General features: G+C 48.5%; 2 protein-coding genes across 6 annotated transcripts; one reads left to right on the plus strand and one right to left on the minus strand.

Moving 5' to 3' along the window:
* Positions 1 to 6732: 6732 nt before the first annotated feature.
* CLU (clusterin) lies at positions 6733 to 24105 on the plus strand. 3 transcript variants are annotated; one of them, XM_059888939.1, is made up of 9 exons: positions 6733 to 7239; positions 10844 to 10960; positions 12242 to 12390; positions 14697 to 14867; positions 16903 to 17311; positions 18942 to 19043; positions 22504 to 22733; positions 23449 to 23618; positions 23851 to 24105. In XM_059888939.1, the coding sequence occupies exons 2-9, from the start codon at positions 10882 to 10884 to the stop codon at positions 23858 to 23860; spliced, it is 1320 nt and encodes a 439-aa protein (XP_059744922.1). In that variant the 5' UTR covers positions 6733 to 7239; positions 10844 to 10881; the 3' UTR covers positions 23861 to 24105. The 3 variants fall into 3 exon arrangements, with proteins under 3 accessions (XP_059744922.1, NP_776327.1, XP_005209898.1); NM_173902.2 differs by having other exon boundaries at positions 6743 to 6773; XM_005209841.2 differs by lacking the exon at positions 6733 to 7239 and adding an exon at positions 10331 to 10413.
* Positions 24106 to 24254: 149 nt separating this feature from the next.
* On the minus strand, positions 24255 to 27655 carry LOC132345923 (pleckstrin homology domain-containing family B member 2-like). 3 transcript variants are annotated; one of them, XM_059889343.1, is made up of 2 exons: positions 27278 to 27655; positions 24255 to 27156 (listed from the first exon to the last, which is right to left on the minus strand). In XM_059889343.1, the coding sequence occupies exons 1-2, from the start codon at positions 27577 to 27579 to the stop codon at positions 26859 to 26861; spliced, it is 600 nt and encodes a 199-aa protein (XP_059745326.1). In that variant the 5' UTR covers positions 27580 to 27655; the 3' UTR covers positions 24255 to 26858. The 3 variants fall into 3 exon arrangements, with proteins under 3 accessions (XP_059745326.1, XP_059745325.1, XP_059745324.1); XM_059889342.1 differs by having other exon boundaries at positions 24255 to 27051; positions 27158 to 27655; XM_059889341.1 differs by having other exon boundaries at positions 24255 to 27655.
* Between the last annotated feature and the right edge of the window lie 304 nt (positions 27656 to 27959).

Below are 27959 nucleotides of genomic sequence, written 5' to 3' on the forward strand. Positions count from 1 at the left end.
AAAATCTGGATTACAACTAAGTGGAAAGTATCCTGGAGAGGACTGGGAAATTGATTTTACTCATATGCCAAAAGCTAATGGGTATTCTTGCTTACAAGTTTGGGTGGATACTTTTTTCTGGATGGATTGAGGCTTTTCCCTGTCGTAGTGAACAGGCTAAGGAGGTTATAAAGATTTTAATCCATGAAATTATCCCCAGGTTTGGGCTGCCACGGAGCCTTAAGAGTGACAATGGCTCCACCTTTAAAGCTGCTGTAACTCAGGAGGTACTCTTTCTGCCTCCTTCTGATGCCTATGTCAGAAGCTTTCTCTATCTCCTTTATACTTTAATAAAACTTTATTACACTAAAGCTCTGAGCGATCAAGTCTCATCTCTGGCCCCGAATTGAATTCTTCTCCTCCGGAGGCCAAGAATCCCAGCGTTTTTTCGTGGTTCAGCAACAACCTTTCATTACCATTCCCTTCTCCAGGGGGTTTCTCAACCCAAGGATCAAACCCGTGTCTCTTATGTCTCCTGCATTGGTAGGCAGTTTCTTTACCTTTAGCGCCACCTTGAAGTCCATCATCTCTCTATGTCTATTTATTTATCTATTTTCTGTTTATCATCTATTGTATCTATCATCTATATTACCTGTCTCCAATTCTATATCTATTAATATCTATCTGATATTCATCTATCTATATCTAACTATACCCAATCTATACCATGCAGTATTTGGGCATGTAATACATAATAGACATCTACCTAATGATTTTTATTTTTATTGAAGTATAGTTGACTTTATATTTAAGTCAATAATATTAGCTTCAGGTGTATAACATGGTGATACAGTATTTTTTACTGTCTATATTTTAGTAAGCAGAAGACATTCTTAAGCAAGACAGGAGACCTAGAAACTATAAAGGAAAAGATAAGGAAATTTCACTACAAAAAAATGTAAAGAACCTCCCTTATGAAAGGTAAAAGACATGAGAGCTTGGTAAAAACATCTGCAATACACAGAGGATTACATCATTTATTTAAAGAGCTCCTATACATTGTTAGAAAAAGGGGTGCACTGTAAATCAACTATACTTCAACTTAAAAAAGGATGCCTAACCCAACAGAACAAACAAATAATATGAATGAGCAAGTCACAGAAAAGGAAACTTTATTTTAAAAGGAAGAGCTGAAAACAACGAACACACAAAGACAGTAAGAGAGCAAAATGTCAGTTTCACCCACCAGAGTGGCAAACGTTCAAAAGGACGACTACATCCAGGCTGATGGTCACGTGGGAGTCGGGTTTTCTCAGAGACAGTGAGAGTTGCTGCTACCACCAGCCTGTATATGTTAACATTAAGATGACACATTCTCTTCTACCCTACAATCCCAATTTCAGAATCTCTTATACCAATAAAGGATTAACAGTGAAGATAGTTTAAGTAATATTTGCCTACTTATAGGTCTATGATAAGCAACTCAAGAGAGACTAGCATAGATCTTTTCCCAAAGAGATCCTATTTGGGAAAATAAGGGAAACACAGTGGATGGAGCCGAATTTTCCAGACTTAGGGAAGCCCTGAAAGAGCAGTAGGATGCCTCTGCATCAGCTCTAGGCCGATTTTATCACTTATGATTTTATTACCCATTATTTTTTTTATGACCGAATACACCCAAATTATAATTAGAGCCTGGAGGGTGACTCTTAATTATAGGCCATGGAGTATTTACTGCTTTCATCCTTTTCTAGCTCGTCCCACTTACATCAGTGGTACTTAAGCTGCTGGCACAGAGCTGGACCGTGACGGTGGTGGTGGGGTGGGTGCATAACAAAGATACCACCGAACAGGGGACAATGGTAGGTAAAGCAGAAAGAGATGAACAGCTAAACATAAAGTTCTTTACTTTCTCCCTGTCCCCTCCCCAATGGTTCCCCCACTCCAAGGAAAAAAATCAAGCCCCAAACCCCAAACCCGACCGCCTGTCTGTAATGGGAGGAAAATGACTAAACGTCAGCGTCTGCCAAAAAAAGATCAATTCTATATGAATCAGCCAAGTGACTCAGCAGCTGAATAAAAGCTTATCTTGAGTGTTTGTGCAAGAGAGCAGGTGGTCCTGCTCTGGCCTGTGGTCAGTCCTCACCTGTATTGGCAGGCCCAGAGCTCAAGAGAGGCAAGGTGCAGAAGGCCAAAGGGTTGGGGAAGAATTTGCAAACTGTGACAGAGCAGGCAGTGACAAGCCTGGGAAATGCTGGGAGAAATGAAATAGCCCTTGAAACAGCCCTTCAAAGAGCCGAAGGGCTACTAGCAGTGGGGAGATGGATTGGGTTTTCTCTGTGTGGCTCCAGATGACACACCTGGGTCTGAGATTGTCCCTTGCAGGAGCCAGACTTTGACTTCAACAAGCTGTACAGACAACTAACTCTGTGGACAGTTTTCTAGATGATTTCATGCATGGAGGTGATAAGCACTCAGTTATTGGGGGCATCCAAACAGAGGCCAGGGTGACCACCTGATGGGAATGTGCCAGTGGTGGTGGTAGCTGGGGGCAGTTGAGAATCAAGTAGTGGAATCTAAAAAAAAAACAAAGGTATAAGGGGACTTCCCTGAAGGTCTGGTGGTTAAGACTTTGCCTTCCAATGTAGGGGATAAGGGTTTAATCCCTGGTTGGGGACCTAAGATCCCATATGAGTTGTGGGCAAAACTCAAAACATAAAAGCAATATGGTAACACATTCAGTTAAAAAAAAACTATAAAATAAATATAAAAAGAGTATAAATGAATGCATTTACAAAACAGAAACTGAAATACAGATGTAGAAAACAAACTTATGGTTGCCAAGAGGTAAGGGGAGGGGAGGGATCAAAACTGGGAGACTGGGATTGACATATACACAGCACTATATATAAACTAGGTAACTAACAAGGACCTACTGTACAGCACAAGGGACTCTGTTCAATAGTCAGTAATGACCTACATGGGTAAAGAATGTAAAAGAATGGATGAAGTCAGGTGGGCCTTAGGAAGCATCGTTACGAACAAAGCTAGCGGAGGTGATGGAATTCCAGTGGAGCTATTCCAAATCCTGAAAGATGATGCTGTGAGAGTGCTGCACTCAATATGCCAGCAAATTTGGAAAACTCAGCAGTGTTCACAGGACTGGAAAAGGTCAGTTTTCATTCCAATCCCGAAGAAAGGCAATGCCGAAGAATGCTCAAACTACCGCACAATTGCACTCATCTCACACGCTAGTAAAGTAATGCTCAAAATTCTCCAAGCCAGGCTTCAGTAATATGTGAATCGTGAACTTCCTGATGTTCAAGCTGGTTTTAGAAAAGGCAGAGGAACCAGAGATCAAATTGCCAACATCTGCCGGATCATGGAAAAAGCAAGAGAGTTCCAGAAAAACATCTATTTCTGCTTTCTTGACTATGCCAAAGCCTTTGACTGTGTGGATCACAAGAAACTGTGGAAAATTCTTCAAGAGATGGGAATACTAGAGCACCTGACCTGCCTCTTGAGAAATTTGTATGCAGGTCAGGAAGCAACAGTTAGAACTGGACATGGAACAACAGACTGGTTCCAATAGGAAAAGGAGCTCGTCAAGGCTGTATATTGTCACCCTGTTTATTTAACTTATATGCAGAGTACATCATGAGAAACGCTGGACTGGAAGAAACACAAGCTGGAATCAAGATTGCTGGGAGAAATATCAAGAACCTCAGTTATGCAGATGACACCACCCTTATGGCAAAAAGTGAAGAGGAACTCAAAAGCCTCTTGATGAAAATGAAAGTGGAGGGTGAAAAAGTTGGCTTAAAGCTCAACATTCAGAAAACGAAGATCATGGCATCCGGTCCCACCACTTCATGGGAAATAGATGGGGAAACAGTGGAAACAGTGTCAGACTTTATTTTTCTGGGCTCCAAAATCACTGCAGATGGTGACTGCAGCCATGAAATTAAAAGATGTTTACTCCTTGGAAGGAAAGTTATGACCAACCTAGATAGCATATCAAAAGCAGAGACATTACTTTGCCAACAAAGGTTCGTCTAGTCAAGGCTATGGTTTTTCCTGTGGTCATGTATGGATGTGAGAGTTGGACTGTGAAGAAGGCTGGGCGCCGAAGAATTGATGCTTTTGAACTGTGGTGTTGGAGAAGACTCCTGAGAGTCCCTTGGACTGCAAGGAGATCAACCAGCCCATTCTGAAGGAGATCAGCCCTGGGATTTCTTTGGAAGGAATGATGCTAAAGCTGAAACTCCAGTACTTTGGCCACCTCATGTGAAGAGTTGACTCACTGGAAAAGACTCTGATGCTGGGAGGGATTGGGGGCAAGAAGAGAAGGGGACGACAGAGGATGAGATGGCTGGATGGCATCACTGACTCGATGGATGTGAGTCTGAGTGAACTCTGGGAGTTGGTGATGGACAGGGAGGCCTGGCGTGCTGCGATTCATGGGGTCGCAAAGAGTTGGACATGACTGAGCGACTGAACTGAACTGATAACTGATTCACTTTGCTGTACACCTGAAACTAACACAGCATTGTAAAAAATCTACTATGAGCCAATAAAAGTTAAAAAGAAAGAGTCAACTACTGGGTGAGGGCTGCACCGATAGGTCTCCGTGATCTATTTAGACTGTTTAAAATCTAGTTGATGCATTTACGGTGCACTTTTCCCCTTGAAGTTTCATCTTCTGAGCCTTGTGTGCTTAGTGGCGAGCTGGAGTCATCAAGTAATTGCTCCCAGAGGACCACAGTTGAGGCTGTGAATCATGTTATTTTCTCCCAATCCCTTCTTCTCCTCCCTCCCCCTGCTTCAGCTGACTAAGGCAGATATCCTTGTCTTGTCCTCCAAAGTGTGATTTTAAAAAATATATAATTATTACAGATTTGTGCCTAATGTTCCGGATGCTGGGGAGTCACAGAACAGAAAAGTTACAAGGAGGGAACTCAAAGAGAATCCATCTGTCCTGGGGGCATTGATAGGATGCTAAAGAGGTGGCAGTCTCCATAGAAAATGTAGCTGTTACTGATAATTAGACTTTTTCAGGAAGATAAAGTGAAGACTCAGGGGAGAAATACTGTTGCAAATTCTGGTTGAATTTTTTTTTTTCTTCCTTCTGGGCTGGTGATCTTCTCACACTTGGCGGCGTTGCTCCTGGTGAGATTGAAGGGGACCTCAGAGATGATACATTCCAGATTCCTCATTGTCCAAAAGGAAGAAACTAGAGAACTGAGGAGCCGGGATGGGGTGTGGGGGTTAAAATCTTCGGGCTGGCCAAGGTCACCCAGATCCTCAGGATGGAGCTGAGAGCTCCATCAGAATTCTTGGCAACACTCCTCCCCCCTCCTGCCCCCGCATACACTTTTCTCCCTGTTTTTCGCTTGCCTAGAAGCTCCCTCTGTGCTCCTTCCTGAAAAGGGTGGGGTCCTAGTTGCCTCGGACCTTGGGCAACCAGGGACTGGGTCTGAAGGTGTATGTTGAAAGCTGTGAGCAGGAAAACTCAGCCCCTCGCCACACGACTCTCCTCTGTGCCCCTGATCTTGCCGGTTTTCAGTTGGCAAGTGAACCAAACTGTCCCCGCCTGCCCTGCACACCCATCTTCCCCCAGCCAGGGCGAAAACCACCCTTAAGCCCCTAGACCTTTCTCTTAGGGCTCAAACATCCTGGATCAGAGTGCCTGACTCTGTTTCTTCCCCAGGAAGTATTAATCGCTATGCCTGTGGGGCTTCTGGGTCGCTCCCCTGCCTGCCAGGGGTGGCATAAGGGTTCCCACCCCTCAGCCCCATCAAAGCCCCCTGCCACAGGGAGTCTGTTGGCAAGCTTCCTCCTGCCAGCAGAAGGAACTTGGGGCTGGTGGAGATGAGCGAAGGCCTTTGCAAATAGGATCAGCAGCATAATTTGTGAGGCCCTGGGCACAAGGAAAACGCAGGGCCCCTTGTTCAAAAACGATTGAGAATTTCAAGACTTGGACAGTAGCAGGGTCCCATGTTCATGAAGCCCACCTGATTTGGCTGAGTCTCAAGTGGATGGGGACAACATTTAGTTAAGGTCTAGGAATCAAAGAGTCAGGGAGGCCTTATGATTTCCCAAACGGATACTCTGTTCATTCCTAAGAACCTGTTTCTGTTCCTGCAGCCTAGCAGGTCTGCCATGGGGTCACCAGGTGACTGTAGTGGTTTGGGAAGCGGTTATTTCACACTTTCTGTGTTCCTTCTCTATCACAACATCCCTCTCCATTACACCCCGTTATTTCTGATGCTTTTAAATGGAGCCGGAGGAGTGGCGCACGTGAAAAACTAACGTTCAATCGGGCAGCGGAATTCTGAGTTTTGATTCGGGAGTAGGCACCAGCCTGGGGCGCGGAGCATCCCTCCACTTCTGCGGAGCTGGGCGCTCGCCGTGCACGTTAATTCAGGCTCTTCCCTCCTGGGGGCGCCGTGCCCCAGCTCTGAGCCCCAAGGGTGCGATCCCGCACCCCAACGTCTGTCTCCGCTGGAGCGTTTCACGGTGCCAAAGCGCCCCCCTGCGCCCCCCGCCGAGTGCTGCACCGGACCTCCCCTCCCACCCAGCCAACTGCCCGCCCCTCGCATCTCAGCACCCCCTCCCGCGCCGGCTTCCAGAAAGCTCCCGGTGCTTTCTACGGCATTCTTTGGGCGTGAGTCATGCAGGTTTGCAGCCAGCCCCAAAGTGGGTGTATACGCAGCGGAGCGCTATAAATACGGGCGCCTCACGGTGCTGTGCACGCGGCGTGGCCAGGAGGAGCGCGCGGGCAGCGGTGACCGGTGAGACGTCTCCACCCTTCCAGTTCCCTACGCAGAGCCCCGCCGCAGGGACGATGAGCAAGGGGATGGGGGTGGAGGTGGCCGCCAGGCTAGGAGAGGATGATCACTGGTAGTTAGAGGGCTGTCAGAGGGGTGCTTTGGGTGGAGTCGGGAGATCAGGGAAGGCAGGTGACCACCCCATCGCCTGTGAGCCTGGCAGGGTCCGAAAATTGCTGGGGTCGGCGCACAGGCAAGGACTCGGGAACCCTTTTGTTCATGAACTCCAATCACAGTTCTCTGGGGGTACACAGGATAGGTGTAGTGAACCTCTTTTTGTAAAGATGGGGAAATTGACATTTGGGGGACTGCCGCAGACGCTGGAGGCCAGGCTAGTTAGTGGCAGAGCTGGCCCGCCCTGAGAGCCTTCCTGCAGCATTTTCCTTGCAAAGGCGCTGATATCTCCAGGGGTGGCGGTCAGCTTGAGCGCGTGAGTCATCTTGTTTGTTCCTTAATTCTCTAGTTCTCTGGCTAGTGTGTTTATAAGTATGATCTTTTGATTTAAGTATATGTTGTGTGCGTGCTCTGTCGTGTCTGACTCTGGTACCCCATGGACTGTAGCCTGCCAGGCTCCTCTGTCCATGGAATTCTCCAGACAAGAATACTGGAGTGGGTTGCCATTTCCTCCTTCAGGGGATCTTCCCAACTCAGGGATGGAACCCGCATCTCTTGAGTCTCCTGCATTGGCAGGCAGATTCTTCACCACTGAGACACCTGGAAAACTCTTTCTGCTTCCTAATGCATCAGCGTACATCAGAGAAACGTGTCACACAACCTCCATCAGATTTCAGACATCTGATTCAAAACTGTCACATTTTATAGATGAAAATCTGGAACGATAAACAGAAAGATAAATCTCCAAAGATAAAAAGAAAATAAGTATCAGAATTGGGATTAGAGCCCAAGTCTTGACCTTCCAGAATTTCTGGACTTACTGAAAAAAAGAAGCTGATTATTATTATTTAAGACTGAGGTTAAGAATTAAGAGTATGTGCAAATTCTATAAAAGGATGCTCTTGAGAGTGTTCGTTATAATAATAGTCAGAAATTAAAGACAATTTAAATGCTCAGCTTTGTGGAATGGCAAAACAAGGTACACCAGAAAAAGGACTATTACACAGCCACGAAAGTATGCTTTTACAGTGTTTTTGAAGATAGTGGATGTAAAGGACCCAATTGTATGCAAATGCATAGAAAAGAGGAAAGATAAGCAGTGCTATTGTTTGCCTCCGGAGGGTGTGAATTACAGGTGAATTGTTTTGTTTCTCATTTAGGTAGAGTTTACTTATTTGGGGAGGGTGTAGGAGAGCAGCTTGGGCTTTGAACTGTGCGGCTTGCTCTGCCCATGGCTTCTTCTGGGGAAAGGAGGACCTTTGAGTGGCTGGTTTAATCAGAACAGTTGGCAACCAGGTGCCCTGGTCTGAAAATGGGAGGGGAGGGGAGTTAGTGCAAAGGGAGGGTAATTTGGCTGCACAGCCGCTGTTCTCGTACTGTCCTTCGGCTAGAATCAGTATTGCTACTGCTGCTGCTGCTAAGTCGCTTCAGTCGTGTCCGACTCTGTGCGACCCCATAGATGGCAGCCCACCAGGCTCCCCTGTCCCTGGGATTCTCCAGGCAAGAACACTGGAGTGGGTTGCCATTTCCTTCTCCAGTGCAGGAAAGTGAAAAGTGAAAGTGAAGTTGCTCAGTCATGTCTGACTCTTTGCGACCCCATGGACTGCAGCCTACCAGGCTCCTCTGTCCATGGGATTTTCCAGGCAACCCACTGGAGTGGGGAGACTGATACCGTCTCCGAGTATCAGTATTACCTGCAAACTTTTTAGCACAGCAGTCTCAGAATCAGAATCTGGTGTAATAACAAGACTCCTGGCTAATTCCCATGTACTTTTAAGGAGCCAATTGCTTCATTAAGGCAAAGCCCGCAGCAGGGAAGGACTGACTGCAGTGGCCTCTGTGTGTCTGTTTCAGTTTCTCTGTCCGTGTCTCTACATGTAGGTCATGTCTCTACATGTCCTCCCACTTCCCTGAAAGATATCGTGCCAGTGCCCACAATTGGTCCTACGTCTATTTCTGAAGGAGTCAGAATTTCCTGTGATGACATAAGACCCTTGTGTTTACAGAACAAATTCAAATCTCTGAGGTCTGTGTTAGGTCCATTTTACAGATGGAAAAACTGAGGCTCAGATTTCAGTGACTCAATGTCAAGGAAAGAACACTGGACTAGGGGATTGGGAGGGCTGGGTTCTCAATCCTGGGGTTGCCACCTGCTTGTAGGCCTTGGGGGGCCCCATCATGTTTCTGGGTTCCGCCTCCCCTCTGAGGTGGAGGACTGAATGGGAGACAGGTCCCTGTCCCAGCTCTCAGCTCCATGGCTCCCATGGTCTCCAGGCTTCTGATGGGAGATCCTATACTGACCCCTGGGTTTCTGGACTCCTCATCCAGTGCTCTTGCCTGTGACTTTCCTGACTTCCCTGCATCTCTTTTCCTCAGGACCCAATGCCCCGTCTTCCGGTCCAAGCCTATTTCAAAGGCTGGTATATGGATTTCTCAAAAGCCTTCACTTACGGGGGGTGCTCTGCTGAAGGGGTGTTTCTCTCTGGCTTTGTCTCTCTGGCGTGACAAAGCCTCTGTCCCTGCTTGAGGCGTTTCAGGCCTCAGTGAGCAGCTGGGGCAGTGCCTGGCAGACTGAAATAGCGCCCTGGCTCAGCCGCCCACCCACCATCTCTGGGGAGGTCAGTGACCCGCTCTCCTCTCCCACGCTGCTCAGGCACCACAGCCTGGCTACCTTACTAATTGTGTCTCAGGAGAGACTTGGTTTATTCATGTTCTCCCAGGGTCTCAGCCTACGGAGCTGAGAGCAGCTTTGGGGTGAGCGTCATTCCAGGAAGGGGAGAGCCCCTTCCTACTCTTGTTAGGGGAAGCGGGTGAGTTCAGATGATAAGTTGTGGGGAGGCATGCAGGGGGACGGATGCAGGGGGAGGGGTTTCTGTTTTGCAACAACTTCAGCTTTTGGGAAAGGATCCATTGTGTAAGGCCAGCTGGTCCAGTGTTCAGGCAGCCAGCCGAGTGTGGTGCAAGGACCTTGGCAGACGCTCTGCGGTGGGTTAAGAGAGACCAGCTGAGTGAAAGGGACCTGGCAGAGCAGAGAGGCGCTCCTCCCAGCAGGACTTCTTCTGGGGAGGCTCCTTGCCCCCCCACATCCCCCTCCCCAGTCCTTTGGCTTTGCCCCTCCCTCTCTACACTCCCTGGAGACCACTGTCCTCGCCTTGTTCTACTCCCCCATCCACGCCTCCTGCCTCAAGTCTCACACTGGGGATGACAAATGAATTTATTTTCCTGTGCCAACCCAGAGGGTCTGAGGCTGTCAGTGCCTCAGGCCCTCAAAACAGCTTCAGACCCTCGAAAAGCACTTTCAGGAGGTGTCGAGACATGGCTGGGGACAGTGCTGTGATTGATTGGTGCTGCCTGCTGCGGGCAGGCTTGGTGATGTCAACAGCAGGGGGCTGGCTGCGCTCTGGACTGCAGTCCCCACGTTAGGGGGATGGGATGGGCCGGACGAGTGACCCAAGAGAGGTGTATTCAGAGTTGAGTTTGATGTGAGCAGGTATTGTCAGATGGATGTCCTCTCTGGACGCAGACAGTTCCTGTGCCTTTTTCGGGCACAGTCAGCTATGATGAGAAGAGAAGGAGGAGGGGGAGGAACGGGGAGGAAGGGGAGGACGAGGAGCAGGAGGAGGGTAGCTTGGACCTGAGTCCAGTGGTTCTGACTCCAGATCCTCGTTTCTTCTGTATGAGGCTGCTTTCCTGGGGTCCTTCCTGGTACCTGCTGCCTCCCACTTTCTTTTTAAAGTGCGCATTGGCAAGACTGATCCTTTCTTGTCCAGTCCCTGGGATAAAAAGGCGGTGATGCAAGCTAAGGGCATAGCGGAGGGCCAGGCCTCAGCAGGGCTCCAGGAAAGCAGGCGGCAGGCTGGGCTGGAGACCAGCGGGCTGTCTAGCTGTTGCCATGACAGTCCCCTCTTCTCTACAAACAGAGGCGTGCTGGGATTCCAGAAGTGGAGAAGGAGGCAAGATGAAGACTCTACTGCTGTTGATGGGGCTGCTGCTCAGCTGGGAGAGTGGCTGGGCAATCTCGGACAAAGAGCTCCAGGGTAAGTGACCAGGCCCCCAGGGGTCAGAGACCATTTCTTCCCTGTGCATTGGATCTGGTTTGCTCTGCTCAGGCCCCTCTCTGAGCCCTCTGTCGCCAGCCCAGGCTCTTTGTGGTCAAATTGTCTTCCAGGCACTTTCAGATGGAACCCAAGCCCTTTCTGACTGCTGCATCTCCTTCAGCTGTTCCCTTCCCAGTCTGCTTGGCCCAGCGCCCACACCTCCCCCATGACGCTCCTTGAAGCCTGGACCACTGGGGCCTCTGTGGACTTCCCTTGGAGTTTCCATAAAGCTCACTACCTGTATCTGCCACCTTGCCACCTAGAAAACCAATGCTCTGGATTCAGGAAAGAGGAAATATCATTTATTAGGAGGGCTTGTCATCCTTCAAAGCCCAGCTTTTGCTTCCCCTCTTCTGCTAGGTCCTTCTTGACACCTGTCTTCCCTCTGCTTCACTCTCGTCCCGCGAGCTGACCAGCTCTCCGGGGTAGTAGTTAGAAACCCTAATATTGAGATCAGAGGTGGGTGGGAGTCTGTCTCTGCCCTCCCCAGCTGTTATAACCCTGGGTGAGTATCTTGACCTCACTATGATTCTCCATCCTCACTTGTGCAGTGGGGTGAAGGCGATGTTGAGAGTCTTAAATAAAATGCACGTGAAGTGTCCAGTGTGGTGCTTGGCCCAGGATAAGCGCCAGAGAAGCGTGGGCTGTTACTTTCAGTACTTCGGTGACATTATCTCATTGTATTTGTCACACGATGTGGTGTCTGATCACAGTCTCACCTCCATGTCCCTTGTCACCTGATACCATTCGTCAGAGCAAAGATGAAATTCAGATGTTTGCTTAAACTGCATTCCAGAAGAAATTATATCCAGAAGGATACAATTTGATATTTTGATGCTTAAACAATTACGCTTCCAGGATTTTTTTTTTCCTTGAAAATTTTCTTCTGCAGCTGGTTAGGCTGCTCCTCCAGCGCCCCAGGAGCACACTGGGTTATTCCTCCTCTGGGGTGTGTCCGCTCCAGTGTTTGCTTTTCTGAGAAGCTGGCTGTAATTGATTCTCCGGCCCTGGGTCTTCAGTGTGCCCTGGAGATGGAACACTGGGAATGGAACCCGGGTCAGGGTGAAGCTGGGACCCTGAAGGCTGCCTGCCAGGGAGACCCCAGCCTTAGCAGCCCCTAGACCCCCTGGCCTTTCTGACCCTTTATACTGGTTCCAGGGTTGTATTCCCAGCACCATCCCTTCCTCTCACATCATCCACCTGCCTGCCCTTTTCCTGCAGAAATGTCCACCGAGGGGAGTAAGTACGTGAATAAAGAAATTAAAAATGCCCTCAAGGAGGTGAAACAGATAAAGACCCAAATAGAACAAACCAATGAAGAGCGCAAATTACTGCTCAGCTCCCTAGAGGAAGCCAAGAAGAAGAAAGAGGTAAGGAAGAGCCGAGCTGCCCCTACCTTGATCCTCTGTGCTGGAGGCAGGGCATGGGGAAGCCCTGCCAGGTTGCCATGGTGACCCTCTGTCTTTCCTTCCAGGCTGTGTCAGCTGATACCCAGGGCTGTGGTTAACAAATAGGAAAGGTTTATTTGCTTTTGAAAGCTTCAAGGGGTGAGATTTCGGATCTGGTTTCATTTCAAGCCTGGCCTAGGGCCTGCTGCCCAGATTTATTTCAATAGATTTTTCTAAACCCCGATTGTGTGCAAGCTCCAAGGTCGGCTTTGGGTAGGGTCTGTCATTGTCACAGGTTAGGAGGTGGATGTCACCCTACCTTCAGGAAGCTTATCTAGTGTGAGTAATACCTTTGGGGTACAGCAGGCACACACTCTTGCTCACATCTGAGTTCTGGACTACTTTGTAAACAGACATCTAGGTCCACTGGTGAACACACAAAACTAAACTACTATTGTTCAATAAACAGCTTATTTACACTGTGCTAAGTCGCTTCAGTTGTGTCCAACTCTTTGAGACCCCATGTACTGTAGCCCACCAGGCTCCTCTGTTCATGGGATTCTCCAGGCAAGAATACTGGAGTGGGTTGCCATTTCCTCCTCCAGGGGAATCTTTCTGACCCAGGGATCGAACCTGCTTCTCTTAAATGTCTTCTGCATTGGCAGGTGGGTTCTTTACAAGTGCCACCTGGGAAGCCCAGCTTATTTAAAAAATAAATAGTCTCCTTGACGATATCCTCAAATTCTACTCCTGTTGCTCCCCTAACCCTAATGACAGAGATGCTGAAATGGGGCCTATGGTCCCTAATGCATGGAGTGAAATCATTATAAAGACTCAGAGAAGTTCTGCAGTAAAGGAACATGTGTGACTTCATTCAACCCAAGTGCTTTTCAAATCCATTTGACCAAGGAATCCATTTATTTTTTTCCCGATAACTTGTAGCACAATTTCATGGAAGCCACTTACAGAAATGTTGGCCTGGGTGCAGCCCTTTCTTTGAAACTTAATTATCTTTCTTGGCATGAATAGAAATTCCCACCATGCTATGAGAAGGCTCCTAGAGTCCACGGAGAAGTGGCAAGTCTTTTTCTTGAATGTTGTGCTACTCAGTGGGATTTGATAGTTGACAATCTATGATAAAGCACATCGTGTTTGGAAAAAGACTCCATGACTTCTCAGGTGAGGAATATGGGAACGGGAAAGAAAGGAATTGCCTGTGAATTGGCCTAGTAGAAGGCATGGTGGCCTTCCCCATGTGGGAGCAAGAGGCAGTGGACATGGCCCAGGGGGACGGGGAACACGAAGTAGGGGAAGATCTCACACAGCTCTTCCTGGTCACACATTCCTACTGGAGCTTCATGTGGGGGTATGGATGGTCTACTTAATTCTTTGAAGAGTAATACCCACATTTATCAAGATTTTAATACAGAAAAGCAGAAGAGAAAAAGTTTTTCCATAATCCTTTTACCTTAGGACAGTTCCTTAGGTATCTAAGGATACCTGCATTTGATCCATTTCTTACTACTTTTTCTCTTCTATACTTTTTGGACAGTGGCTATACTCAAACTCATGAATTTTTTAATGTGAGAAATGCTTATTATAATATTTAACAATTACTATAAACATCCTTGGTAATGCTATCCTGTTTGCCATTTGTAGGTACCACAATTTCCTTAACTGGTCCCCTAGTTTTGAGCATCTGAGTTGATGCCAGTATTTTTTTTTTTTTGCCATTCATGAATATTGAAACAAGTATCTTCAGGCATATGAACTTCTCCTTTATTGCAGGAAATCCTTGGGATAGAGTCTTGCAGATTTACTGGATCAAATGTCATGGTCATGTTAGAGAGTTTTGGTAGTAGATGTGACTTTGATTTTGGAAGCTTACCTATTACCGTGGTATGCCAGGGGCTGTGGTTGCCATAGAAAAATAAGATTCAGGGAAGCTTTGGAAGATGACATTGAAATTCCTGAAGTTGAGAGTAGAAAGTGGGTTATTTGTTGAGAGGGGGGAAGTCTTGGGGTAAAGACTGTAGGTGCAGCGGCAGAGAAAGAAGTCCAGATGAGCTCTAGGGGCCAGAAGGGACTAAGGAGCAGGATGAAGATGGGAGGATGTTTAAAACCAGATGAGAAGGAACATCCAGGTGGCAAACATGAACGAGAGCAGGGATGGAAACAAGCACCCCATGTGCCCAGGTTTGGCAGAGGTGGGCAGGCCCACCCATGCTTACCTCGGGCAGGGGAAGCCTATGGTTTCTGTGGCTAAGCCAGCTTTTGTTATCCCCTAGGACGCCCTGAATGACACCAGGGATTCTGAAAACAAGCTGAAGGCGTCCCAGGGGGTGTGCAATGAGACCATGACAGCCCTTTGGGAGGAATGTAAGCCCTGCCTCAAGCAGACCTGCATGAAGTTCTACGCGCGGGTGTGCAGAAGCGGATCGGGACTGGTTGGCCACCAGGTGATGAGGGCTCGCTCCTTCAGCGCAGCATGGCTTGGGGTGGGGAGTGACGAGAGCTGAAGATGCTTCTTTGATTCTGCACCGAGTTCCAAGTGTGGGGGTATTTCCCCACCAAGGGATTCTCCCACACCAGCTGGGTGCCCTGCAGTTCAGCTCAAGTTGGACCCCATCTACCCGGAGACAGCGTCAGACCCCACAAGTTCAGGGCTCAGTCCCACAAGACTGCCCCATCACGCCCACCCCCCAACTTCAACAGCCAGTCAGAAGTCCAGGTGCTTCTGACTGACTGGCTGTAGATCAGAGAGTTCCATGACTGCTTCCTTTTGTTGCTGTTGATTCGCTAAGTCGTGTCCTACTCTTTGCAACCCTATGGACTGTAGCCTGACAGGCTCCTCTGTCCATGGGATTTCCCAGGCAAAAGTACTGGAGTGAGTTGCCATTTCCTTCTCCCAGGGATCTTCTTGACCCAGGCATCGAACCCAAGTCTCCTACAGGTGGATTGCCCCTGTAGGCAATCTCGAGCATTAATTTGCTCGAGAAGCTCACAGAACCCAGAAAAACATTTTACATAGTAGATAATCAATTTGTTATAGAAGGATAGAACTCAGGGGATTTCCCCAGTGGTCCAGTAGTTAAGTATCTACCTTGCGGTGCAGGGTACATGAGTTCAAACCCTGGTTGGGGAACTAGGATCCCACTTGCCACGGGGTAAATTTCACGTAGGTAAAATCTTTTTTAAAAATGCTACCAATGGGTGACCAGCCCATTGGTCACCCATTAAAAAAATAATAAAAATAAAAGGATATGAGTCAAGAACAGCAAGATGGAAGAGATACCCAGAGCTAGGGATGGGGAGCGGTGGGGGGCCTTCATGGCCTCTCCAAGTGCAGCAGTCTCTTGCATCTCTTTGGTGCACGTGTCTATCAACCCAGAAGCTTTACAAGCCCATCCTTTTGGATTTAATAGAGGCTTCATTACACCAGCATGGTTGATTAAATCATTGGCCATTGGTCACTGATTCAGTCTCCAGTCCCTCTCCCCTCTGTAGAGATCAGGGGCTGGGGCCGAAAGCACTAGCCCTTTAATCATGTAGTTCGCTCCCTGACAGTCAGCCCCCATCCTTAGTTGCTTTCCAAAAGTCACCTCCCTAACATAACAAGACATCTTAATTGCTCTTATCACAGGAAATTCCAAGATCTTTAGGACCTTCTTGTCAGGAACCAGACCATATATGTATATATATATATATATATGACTGACTCAAATCCTTTTATTTTTATTATTTTTTTAATGGGTGACCAATGGGCTGGTCACCCACTGGTGGCTTTTTTAAAAATGATTTTACCTACATGAAATTTACCCCGTGGCAAGTGGGATCCTAGTTCCCCAACCAGGGTTTGAACTCATGTACCCTGCACTGCAAGGTGGATAAATCACAGTATCACAGCTTCATTTTGCGTGCCAGTTGCAATTGATTAGTTCTGGCTGCAGTGTGTGATTGATTGGTAATGTCTGCTATGAATGCAGTAATGTGGGAATGTGAAAAACACCTGTGCCAGGTATTTGCCATCTTAAAAGACTCTCATCCAGCTATTCTTAGCTGCATAAGTTAACAAATGGCTCCATGGTAGAGCAGAGCCCTGTGTCCTCTTTAGCAAAAGGAATTAAGAATTTTTAGTATGCTAATATTTATCTACCCTCCCCTGCAGGCCTTGCTCAATTAGGACTCATGAATTTTGCCCTTCCCCAGAGTCCTATTGGTTGGCGCTTGGCTGATTGGGGGTCAAAGAGGACAGAAGACTAGTCTCACCTGACGGGTCTTGTGACTTCCTTAGCCTCACAGGTCTTCTTACTCCTGCCCTCTGGGGTCAGCAGAATGGAAGGGGGCTGGCCTGGACATTTCAGAGATGGGAGCCATTCCCAGCCAGGCCTCCGCCCCATGCTGTGACTCTGAGATGTCCCAGGTGCTGGAATGGGCCTGGCCCCTCTTGACAAGGGGGAGGCATCCCTGACTATCCCCCACCTCCTGTCACAGCTTGAGGAGTTCCTAAACCAGAGCTCCCCCTTCTACTTCTGGATCAACGGTGACCGCATCGATTCCCTGATGGAGAATGACCGGGAGCAGAGCCACGTGATGGACGTCATGGAGGACAGCTTCACCCGGGCGTCCAGCATCATGGACGAGCTCTTCCAGGACCGGTTCTTCCTCCGGAGGCCCCAGGACACTCAGTACTACTCCCCCTTCAGCTCGTTCCCGAGGGGGTCACTCTTCTTCAATCCCAAGTCCCGCTTTGCCCGGAACGTGATGCCTTTCCCCTTGTTGGAACCCTTCAACTTCCACGATGTGTTTCAGCCCTTCTACGACATGATCCACCAGGCCCAGCAGGCCATGGACGCCCACCTGCAGAGGACTCCCTACCACTTCCCCACGATGGAATTCACAGGTGAGAAGGAGGGGGACAAAAACTCAGTTCTTTGAGATGCTTAACCCAGTCAAACAGGCTGTGATGCTGAAGAGACGTATGAATAGCTAAGGAGCTAAGGAAGTGTAGAGGCAGGGAGCCTTAGATGCTCAGATCTGTGCCCAGGACTTGGCCTGTATCATCTGAATCCCCCAAGGAGCAACCTGGGGAGGGGGCTACCATCTCTGACAGGGAGTGTAGGAACATGCGCAAAGGTTCACAGACATCCCTATTGGCTCAGCTGTAAAGACTCCGCCTGCAATGCAGGAGACGTGGGTTTGATCCCTGGTTTGGGAAATCCCCTGGGCTGGTCAAATCTAGTCCTGTAGGACTTGTAACTCTGGTATTCTTTTGAGTTTTCCAGGCTCCTTCCAACAATTTCCTCTAGGGTAGGGATTCCCGGCCTCTGGGATTTAATGCTTGTTGACTGAGGTGGAGTTGGTGTAATAGTAATAGACATAAAGTGCACAATAAATGTGATGCTCTTGAATCATCCTGAAACCTTCCCCCACCCTCCCCCTCCCTGGTCCATGGAAAAATTGTCTTCCACAAAACTGATCCCTTGAACCAAAAAGGTTGTGGACCACTGGTCCTGAGGGCTAGACCTCTTTGTCTTGAGAACTCAGGTGCTTTATATGGATGCCATGCATATACTGGCAATGAATTATATAATCAGCTCACTGTACAGTTAAGAAAGCTGTTTGTGGCTATAACCTTAGAGTCTGGTAGAGAATGGGCACATAGCGAGTATCTTTTGAATGAATGAACTCTAACATGGACATGAAAAGCCGAAATTTTTCGAAGTGATTTCTTTCATTGAACCAATAGACACTGGTTGGCCAACCCCATCGCCTAAATGCTACAGTTGGACCAGCACTGGGTTTTGGCTTGTAATGGATTGGAAATACAGGAGGGTACTGACTTAAACAGGTTTCCCGGTGGCTCAGTGTTAAAGAACTCACCTGCCAATGCAGCAGACATGGGTTAGAACCCTGAGTTGGGAAGATTCCTTGGAAAAAGAAATGGCAACCCGCTCCAGTATTCTTGCCTGGAGAAGCTCATGGACCGAGGACCCTGGCAGGCTACAGCCCATGGGGTCGCAAAAGAATCTGACACGGCTTAGCGGCTAAACAACAAATTGACCTGAACAAGCATTTCCTGCATATCCATAAGGTTGCGGGGGGTGGGGAGTCGCCCTGTGTTATAAGGAGGTTCCAAGGTAAATCTTACTCCTGCCTTCAAGGAGCTTGCTGCCTGGCCAGGGGGAGAGAAACGAGACAAGACAGATTGCAGAGCAAAACGGGTTATGATACCAAAGAGAAGCACACACAGCTAAGGGAGTATGGAGGTGGGAGAGGTGTCAGCAGGCGAAGGTGGTGAGAGCGTGGCCATGCCCAGCTCAGGGAGGCCTGGGCACCATCTCCTGGTCCCACTGCAGGGAGTCCCACTGCTGGTCCAAGCCTGGAGGACCAGCAGTCTTCAGGCAGACAGCCAGATGCCAACCTGCTCTGCCCGCAGAATCATCTCAAAAGGCTTGTCAGTGGTGTGGAAGGGCTCAGAGAGACGGGGGCAGCCCGTGTTGCTCTGCGTGACTTGTCCCGTGTGTTCCCAGAAAACAACGACCGTACTGTGTGTAAGGAGATCCGCCACAACTCCACGGGATGCCTGCGGATGAAGGACCAGTGCGAGAAGTGCCAGGAGATCCTGGAAGTGGGTGAGTCAGGGGCCCCCTGGTCTCCTATGTCTTCAGGTCCCCAGCACCTCACTGGGCTTGCCTTTAGCGGGTCACGTGGGTGGGAGTTTAATGCCAGCTCTGCTGCCTTCAGCTGTGGCTCTTGGTAGGGGGGACTGGCCTTTGCTTGGCTTTCCCTGGATCCCCCATCTGGGGTTGAGGGTTAAGATGCAGAGTTGTCCCTGAGGTCAGGAGACAGAATACTTATCATATCAGCTCATGGTTAACAGGCTGACTGTGGGAGGGGTGCTTTCTAAAAAGCTGTCATCCTGTGACTTCCTCCAGTCAGTCTGTTCCCAGGGGCTAAACCTAGTATACTTCATTTTTGGCTGCAGACGATGAAAATTTAGACAGTATGTTGTTGTCGCTAAGTCATGTCTGACTCTTTGCAACCCATGGACTGTAGCCCAGGCTCCTCTGTCCATGGGATTTCCAAGGCAAGAATACTGGAGTGGGTTGCCATTTCCTACTTCAAGGGATTTTCCCAACCCAGAGATTGAACTCAAGTCTCCTGTATGGACAGGCAGATTCTTTACCACTGAGCCATCGAGGAAGTGCTTCAGCAGTACGTACTCTATTAAACAAACTCTTGCCGTGTGTTTGTTACCAAACACCCTTCTTCTCAACACTTTACAAACATTTGCTCTTTCCCTAGAATAACTGGGGTGGCTGCTTTTCTTACAGAGGAGGAGACTGAGTCAGAGAAGGTTTGGTGACCTGCCAAGATTACTGGACGCCCCTCCTGGGGGGTGTTTGGGAGGTGTTCCCCACCATTGCTGCTATGTTCTCTGCCCTGAACATATGGTCTCTCCTCGGGGTACCTTCGCTTTCTGGCCATATTCCCTGTGGTTGGTTGATCCCTGAGTTGGAGGAAATAGCTCTCTTCCGCTGTTGCTCTCTGTTTTATCAAGGGGACTGAATTCTTCCTGCTGCTGCTGCTAAGTCGCTTCAGTCGTGTCCGACTCTGTGCGACTCCATAGATGGCAGCCCACCAGGCTCCGCCGTCCCTGGGATTCTCCAGGCAGGAGTACTGGAGTAGATTGCCATTTCCTTCTCCAAAGCTTGAAAGTGAAAAGTGAAAATGAAGTCACTTAGTCGTGTCCGACTCCTAGCGACCCCATGGACTGAAGCCTACCAGGCTCCTCTGTCCATGGGATTTTCCAGGCAAGAGTACTGGAGTGGGGTGCCATTGCCTTCTCCGGAATTCTTCCTACTTGGAGGTAAACAGCTATAAAAGCAGTGACACACTTCCTGGCTCACAAAAGTCTATGCTTGGAAGGAAGGAGTTAATTATTTCTCTGTACTGAGTGAGTCGATCCTGGGGGGTGTTTGCTTTGCTCTTACTTAATTCTTTCGGGTGCCTGGGCAGCCCTTCAGAGTCTAGTTAAATATTCCCAGTCTCAGTGCTGTGATTTTAGAAGCCACTGCAAAAGTACAAGTGGTATGTGAGGCTGATCCATGAAGGAGTGAGGTGAGCCCACACGCCCGCCTCTTGGGTTTAGCCCATAACATATCACAGTTAGAAAGCCATAAATCACATAGTGCCTCACGGTGAGAAAGTCACCTTAGGGCCAGAAGAAGAGACCTCCCGACGCCCAAGCTCAGATTGGTGCCCCTGATACCGATCTTAACCGTCACTGATCACAACTTCCTGAAACACTGTTTTTTTTCTACATTGAGGAGGACTTAGGACCTCTTATCTAAGGTGCTTGCAGCCGTTGGAGCATGTGTGTGCTGCCTGGGACCTCCAGACGGGACTTTTGCAATCTCCATTCTCCTGGCATTTTGAACCAGATCATTCTTTTTTTTTTTTTTAAATGATAGGCTTCATCATTTTTTAAATAACTATTAAAAAATATTTTTATCTGGCTGCATTGGGTCCTAGCTGTGGCATGCAGGATCTTCACTGCGTCATGCATTGCAGTGGGTGGGCTCAGTAGTTGCGGCATGCAACGTGGGATCCTAGTTCCCTAACCAGGGATCAACCCCGTGACCCCTGCATTGCAAGGTGGATTCTCAACCACTGGACCACTGGGGAAGTCCCTGGGCCGGATCTCTGTTTGTGACGGGGCTGCCCTGTGCACTGTAAGGCAGTTAGCAGCATCTCTGGCCTCTAGCCCCTGGATGCCAGTAACCTCCCACCGCCCCCCGACCAGTTGTGACAACCAAAAGTGTTTTCAGACCTTGTCAAATATCCCTGGGGACAGCACCGCCCCAGGTGAGGGCCACTGCCCTAGGCTGCATCCTGGTTCCCAGTGGCTGTCCTTACTTTCAATGACTCCCTGGCACAGAGAGTGTAGTCATTGTGCGTATTTCTCAACTCAGCTTATTGTTCATAATCCTATGTCTTGCTCCACCTGATTGCTTGCTCCTCCATTAATAGAAATGATTACAACCAGCATGATGAAGTATGCAAAGAACTCCTCCTTTTTCCCTGACTTGCTTGAGTTTCATGTGCTCTTTTGGGCATATTTTTCAACAATTAAGGGAGAGAAAAACAGAGAGAGTGTTTAAAGAGAGAGTGTTGTTTCTAGCTCTTGTCTATCTCACCATCTGCGGTGGGTGGGGTAGGGGTGGGGGCCAAAATCAATGAACTTGCCTACTCTCTGGTGAGGTTGGTAGCCAGCCGTGATGGGCAGGCGGGCAAACCTGGGCCCACAGCCCTCAGTCCCTGTGTGCTTGTGGTCCGAGGATCCTGGCTGGCTCTTCTGCTACTTAGCTTCTTGGGGCCAGAATTTCCAACTCTGTAGATATAAGCTAGCTTGGAGAAGTTTCCAGAGCCGTAGACTGAGTAGCAAGAGCCCAAGTTTAGGAGTTACAGCTCTGGGTTCACCATCCTGACCTCCCAAATCGTTCATCCTATGACTTTAGGCAGATGGTTTAGCTCTGTGGTCCTCAGTTTCATTGCTGGACGTCAGAATACATCAGACTATTAATGATCACTGCTATCCAGAGCGCTTGGTAATGCCTGAGCATAAGCATAGCAGTACTGGACAAATAGCAGCTACAGATAACATCCACCACTTCTGGAAATGGTTCCTGAGGGGACAGGGCAGTGAGAGGATCTCCTAGTCTGAGCACACGGAGCCCCGAGGCCATGCTTCATGAGGTGTGGGGCAGTGCCCCTCCTTGCCCGTCTCCAGGGAGACAGGGTCTTGCACCCAAAGAGAAATCAGTGATGTCACCAAGACAGTTTACTTCAGCTGACACCATCTTCCAGAGCAAGACTTTCTTGATGAAGACAGCACATGCTGAGTCACACTCAGGGCCAGCTCTCTGCTTTGTCTTGGGCTGACCGCGGATGCTTGGTGGAAAGATGGCATTCTGAGTAGCTCTGGCTCAGGTCCTGGCTGCGTGACCCGGTTGCCATTTGTCTGCATCCCTGTTGAGCTCTCCCTTCACCTTTCTGTCATCTGTCTGTGTTCTTTGCCTCTCTGGGCAGACTGTTCGGCCAGCAACCCGACTCAGACGCTGCTGCGCCAGCAGCTGAACGCATCCCTGCAGCTGGCGGAGAAGTTCAGCAGGCTGTACGACCAGCTGCTCCAGTCCTACCAGCAGAAGATGCTCAACACGTCGGCCCTGCTCAAGCAGCTGAACGAGCAGTTCACCTGGGTGTCCCAGCTGGCCAACCTCACGCAGAGCGACGACCAGCACTACCTGCAGGTCTTCACGGTGAGTCCCTGCTGGCCGTGCACTGCCGCTACGCCCTCGGTGCGGCCTGGAGGTCGTGTGGTCCTCCCCTGGGGGTGAAACGGGATCAAGATGTTCATGGGGCCATGTCTGCTTCCGATGGAGCACTTGTCCTACCCCAGGAAGCGAACCCTCAGGCACAGCGGTGCACGGAGGCCCTGTTGCCCAGTGAGGCAGAGTGTCACAGTCCCATTTTATGGGTGAGGAAAGGGCGTGGTTCAACAGCTTACCCCGCATCTCCCACCTGAGGGGTGATCACCCGTCCAGCTGCAGGGTGAGAGCTCTTTCTGGAGAGCTGCCCTGTCTCACATAGGAGGCCCCATGAACTGGCCCATTGTTCTCCTCCAGTGATAAGAAGCCTCACTCTAGTACCAGGAAACGTTTCTTTTTCTCTCCCTGCTGCTATTTCTACCACCACCTGACCAGTGGCTGCCCAAAGGAAGCAGGCGGCTCGAAACCATATTTTACTTGGTGGGGCCCCCCCTGGACTGGCCCTTTGTGGAAGGCGTTTACCCCCTCACCAGACTAGTGTGTCTGTGGGGTTAGGGCATTTCTGTTCCCCGAGTTGTATAGAAAGTGGAGGTGAGTGAAAAGCAAAGGGGTCCGTGGATCCGAATGAAGCCCGACTTTAGTTGCCAGCCGAGTCCATGTTGACTGTCATCCCCACCCCGTCGTGACCTTTCTTTTCTCCTTCCAGGTGAATTCCCACAACTCCGACCCCAGCATCCCGTCTGGCCTCACCAAGGTGATTGTGAAACTCTTCAACTCCTTCCCCATCACAGTGACGGTCCCGCAGGAAGTCTCCAGTCCTAACTTCATGGAGAATGTGGCAGAGAAAGCACTGCAGCAATACCGCCGGAAGAGCCAGTGAGTTTGTGCCCCCTGCCCCACTGCGGTCCGTCTGGGGGTCCAAAAAAGTGGGGGGCAGCCTGGGTATCACTGGAGCTGCAACCAGAGCCCAGGCAGGAAGTTGGGAAGCTACTAGGAAGTTTTTTCTTTCTTTGGAGGATGTTCTTTCAGGGTTGGTGAGAATCAAAGTGTTGATTGCTGCTTCTCAAGGAGTATCAGCTTACCTTCCCCTCCCCCGCTTCTTTTTCAGGGAGGAGTGAGGCGTGAAAGTTGCTTTTGCAAGTATCGGGCGTCTGCACCCACTTGCCCCTGAGATGAGCTTCAGGCCCCTTTAGAGAGCTCTGCACGTCGCCAGATGACCAGGCCCTGACCTCGAGGTCCTCCTGACCCCTCCAGCCTCTCCTTCCTCTGAACTCCTCTGAAACGCACTAATGCCTGCGTTTGCTGATCACGGGAAGAACTTGCTCGCATGCCACTAACTCAATAAACCACCTTGTAATCTGAATGCTCTGCTGTGTCCTCTTTTTTTTTTTTTGACTGCGTCCTGAGACATATGGAATCTTAGTTCACTGTTGTTTATTTACTCAGCCTCTATTGATCTCTATTACAGAACCTGGTAGCCCACCAGGTTCTTTTTTTTTTTTTTTTTTATGCTTTAAGGTTAACAATCATTTAATGTATTAACATTTTCACTTATAAACATACAATTTGCATATACAGGGAAAAACTGGTTCAGAGGACACAACAGAATACTGGAGACAGGCAAGCAATCAGAAGAGAAAAGAAAATACCAACCCGAGGGGAAAAAAAATGGAACTGCATTCCATGCCGGTGTCTATAAACTTGGGAAGGAGAAAAAGATCACACAGAATCACAATTAATGTAGAAAACAAACGTGGGTCATTCTGTATCAATGGCAGGAACTTCTCCCATGATCCAGATCTTGCATCCCGGTCCGGGCCACTTCATCAATGTTGATCTGAAACACAGTCGCTCATCTCTCCCTTCTCTTTAAATCTAACCTTGAAGTTAACTCAAGAAATTAAATGCACAGAGCTAAGAAACAAGCAGACTGGCATGTGTGCAACATCAACGGCCAACTATTTAAAAGTGCACATGGAAATAAAATGCTGACTAAACATTTTACTTCAGTTAAAGTGAACAAGTTCCTCCAACTCACCTAACTTCTTGATTTAGGACTACCTAAGCGAGGTGACCAAAAGATTGGCATCTATGAGAACTGGAGCCAGGGAAATGAAGCATCTCAGCCCGTCTTTATGCTGAGCACGCATTTCCTCTCAGGATGAAGTCACTAGGGACAGTGAACTTCCAGACTCAACTACAGTTGCCCAGCGTGGCTTGCCCAGCTAGGGACAGGGACTGGAGATGGGGGAGCACATGTATGACAGGACTTCAGTCCACAGGTCCCCCCACTCTGTCAGGGGGCAGAACACAGGGAGACCACCTCCTTCAAGGGCATTTCAGTGACATAACTCAGTATCTGTGGTTCCAGTAATTCCTATTTCAAAATTAACATTCCAGTGCAACATTAAAAACTGAGTTTAGTATTTTGCTTGTAAAGGATACAGCTTGAATAATGATTACCATCTGAACAAAGCTATTCTGATTACATATGATGTAAAATAAGGAACATTTTTAACCATCAAAAGCAGTATTGTCATGCATCACATGTGGCAACTTTCCACCACATGACACATCCCAAGACATGACAGCCAAGTATATTTCTTTTCAGCTGGAAACAGACTCTCCAGTGTCACCAAGTACAGTAGAATTGGCGAGGGAAACAGACCTGTGGTCACCACAACGTTCATTTGGCATCTGGTGTTCATACGGAGATAGATCTATTTAAGTCTGCCTTGGAGGTGGAGTGGACTGATAAGTGAAACAAAAGACTGTGTCTGTAACTGGCCACATAAAATAAAAACAGAATTTGTGCTACCAGGAGTGTATTTTATGGAAACATGGCCACATGGAGTATAGGTGCAGAGACCTTCAATGTGCCTTTGTAAATGTACATTTTTTTTAAAACATGCGGGACAGAAAACTGGAACAACTGAAGTTTTAAAATTTACATAGCTAAAGAAATAAGAAAATTACAGAAATACAGGACCCTTGGTTTTTCAGAGCTTCACATATAAATTGGGGCTCAAAATTAAATGGTTCAAGCTTCTCTGTGACACTAAAGTCAGAAATAAAAGCAAGGCCGGTGTCCTGGTCAGGTGGAAAGGTATCTTGAGCAGGTCATTCATGTCTCTGGGCCGAAATTCCCATCTATAACCTGAGTTTCCCCCACCATGCAGCACAGAGCTCAGGAGCAGTAACAGTGCCCAGTCCTACACAAGACAGGAGATGGGCTCATCAACAGCCTTCAGAAGGACATGAAACACATCCTCCGTGCAGCCCAATCCCCTGGAACAGGAACACTGCAACTATGGCTCTCATTTCACTTTCCTCACCATTCTCTTAATAATACTTTCTCAACAAGTAGAAAAATAAGCTATAAGTAGGCTGAAGTGGCAATAAAAAATGCCCAAAGCAAACACTAAAACCATGATGCCTCTGAAAAAGATAAATCTACCTCCACACACCTTTTTGTAGTTGTTGTGCCTTCTTCAAGTTTTAAATGATAAAGCCCTAAAATGTTGACACTCAAGTCTACTCCTAATTTGGGCTGCTTTCCAAGTATCACTACCAAAAACAAATAAGAATAAAATGAAAAAGCATCATTTTCAAGGGGGGAAACTGTCATCCCATCCATCGTCCTGAGCAGTCAGCTTTGCTGGAGCCCCAGAGGCTGTGGGATATCACACCACTGCCTAAGGAAGGTTCCAGCCTATATAACTCCTGAAGTAACATGCAGCCAGTTCTGGTCTGAGGTTTCAAAGTCTGACATTAAACGAAAAAAACTGCAGTTTTTCTTGCCACGGCCATTCACTCACTCATATATCACCATGTTACCAGCAAAACACTAAAATTATCCCTTAAGAAGTAAGGCCTAACTCTAAAAACAAAATGGCCTTTCAAAACAGGTGTGTTTAAATAAAGTATTGCGAGAGTTTTATAAGGAAACCCCTCGAATGAGCCAGTGCCGCCACGAGTCCACATTTTAGCTAAACAGCAGTCCGAAGCTTTCTCTGCAGTACTTGTATGTACTTATAAGCATTTTGTCACTACTTTCAAAAGAACTATTAAACCTATTACTAAAAACATTTATAACAAACAGAAATGCCCTGCAAATCATATTATTGCACACGGGGTATCAGAAGCTATGCACGCCGAGGTTCCACGGACTCTAGAAGACCCAGAACAGAGACGCCAGGGCCATGCCTGTGGCTGCTCCGGCCAGCATGCCCAGCGCCAGGTCGCTGTTGTTGTCTCGGTGCCGCTCACGAATGATGACTTGGTTGGCAGGCTGCTGTCCATAAAGCCCAGCATACGGGTACTGATAGGGTACAGCATAAGCCTGTCCATTTGCAGCATAGACAACTTGAGTTCCTGGTGGGTATGCACCACTGTATGGACCATAGCCATATGCCTCAGGGGTCGGTGCAGCATACGCTGTGTAAGGAGGTGGGGAGGAAGCCACAGCTGTCTCATCATACATGACTTCTGAGCCAACATAAGCTGTGTTTGTCCTGGAATCCTGGAGTGTAAACTTCCAGGCCAAACAATCATCTGTGCTTTCTGCACAAAGACTGATGGTTTTTCCATCTCGGCAAACAACCTGCAGCATACGGTCTTTTGGCTTCCCATCTGGTGGTTGAATATCCCGACACTCATGCCCCATGCGAATGTTGATGCAGCCCACTGGCATGGGGACCTTATCTTCTACACTCTGCCGAGTCTGGTCATCATAATAGATCAGGTGACCATCTGACCACAGGTCAAACCAATTCTTCTTCCAGCGCTTCAAAATAGTACTCTGTCGCAGCAACCATCCACTCTTCACAAATGCCATTTTCTCACCTGGAAAGCCTCCGGCCACCACCGTGCACGGAAACAGGTCCGAAGCGAAAGGACACTGCCGGGTTACTCCCACCAGGTTCTTCTGTCCATGGAATTGTCCAGGGCAAGAATACTGGAGTGAGTTACCATTCTCTTCTCCAGGGGATCTGCCTGACCCAGGGATCAAACCCACATCTCCTGCATTGGCAGGCAGATTCTTTCCTGCTGAGCCCCAGAGAAGCCCCTTTTAGTTCACTAATGAGGGATCAAACCCTCGCCCCCTGTATTGGAAGTGTGGAGTCTGGACCACTGGACCACCAGGGAGGTCCTGGTGTGTCCTCCTTATGCAGGTTGTTTTGTTTGTTTGTTTGTTTTAACCCCCACATGTCTTCA

Source organism: Bos taurus, chromosome 8 (assembly GCF_002263795.3).
Source record: "Bos taurus isolate L1 Dominette 01449 registration number 42190680 breed Hereford chromosome 8, ARS-UCD2.0, whole genome shotgun sequence".
Lineage (NCBI taxonomy): Eukaryota > Metazoa > Chordata > Mammalia > Artiodactyla > Bovidae > Bos > Bos taurus.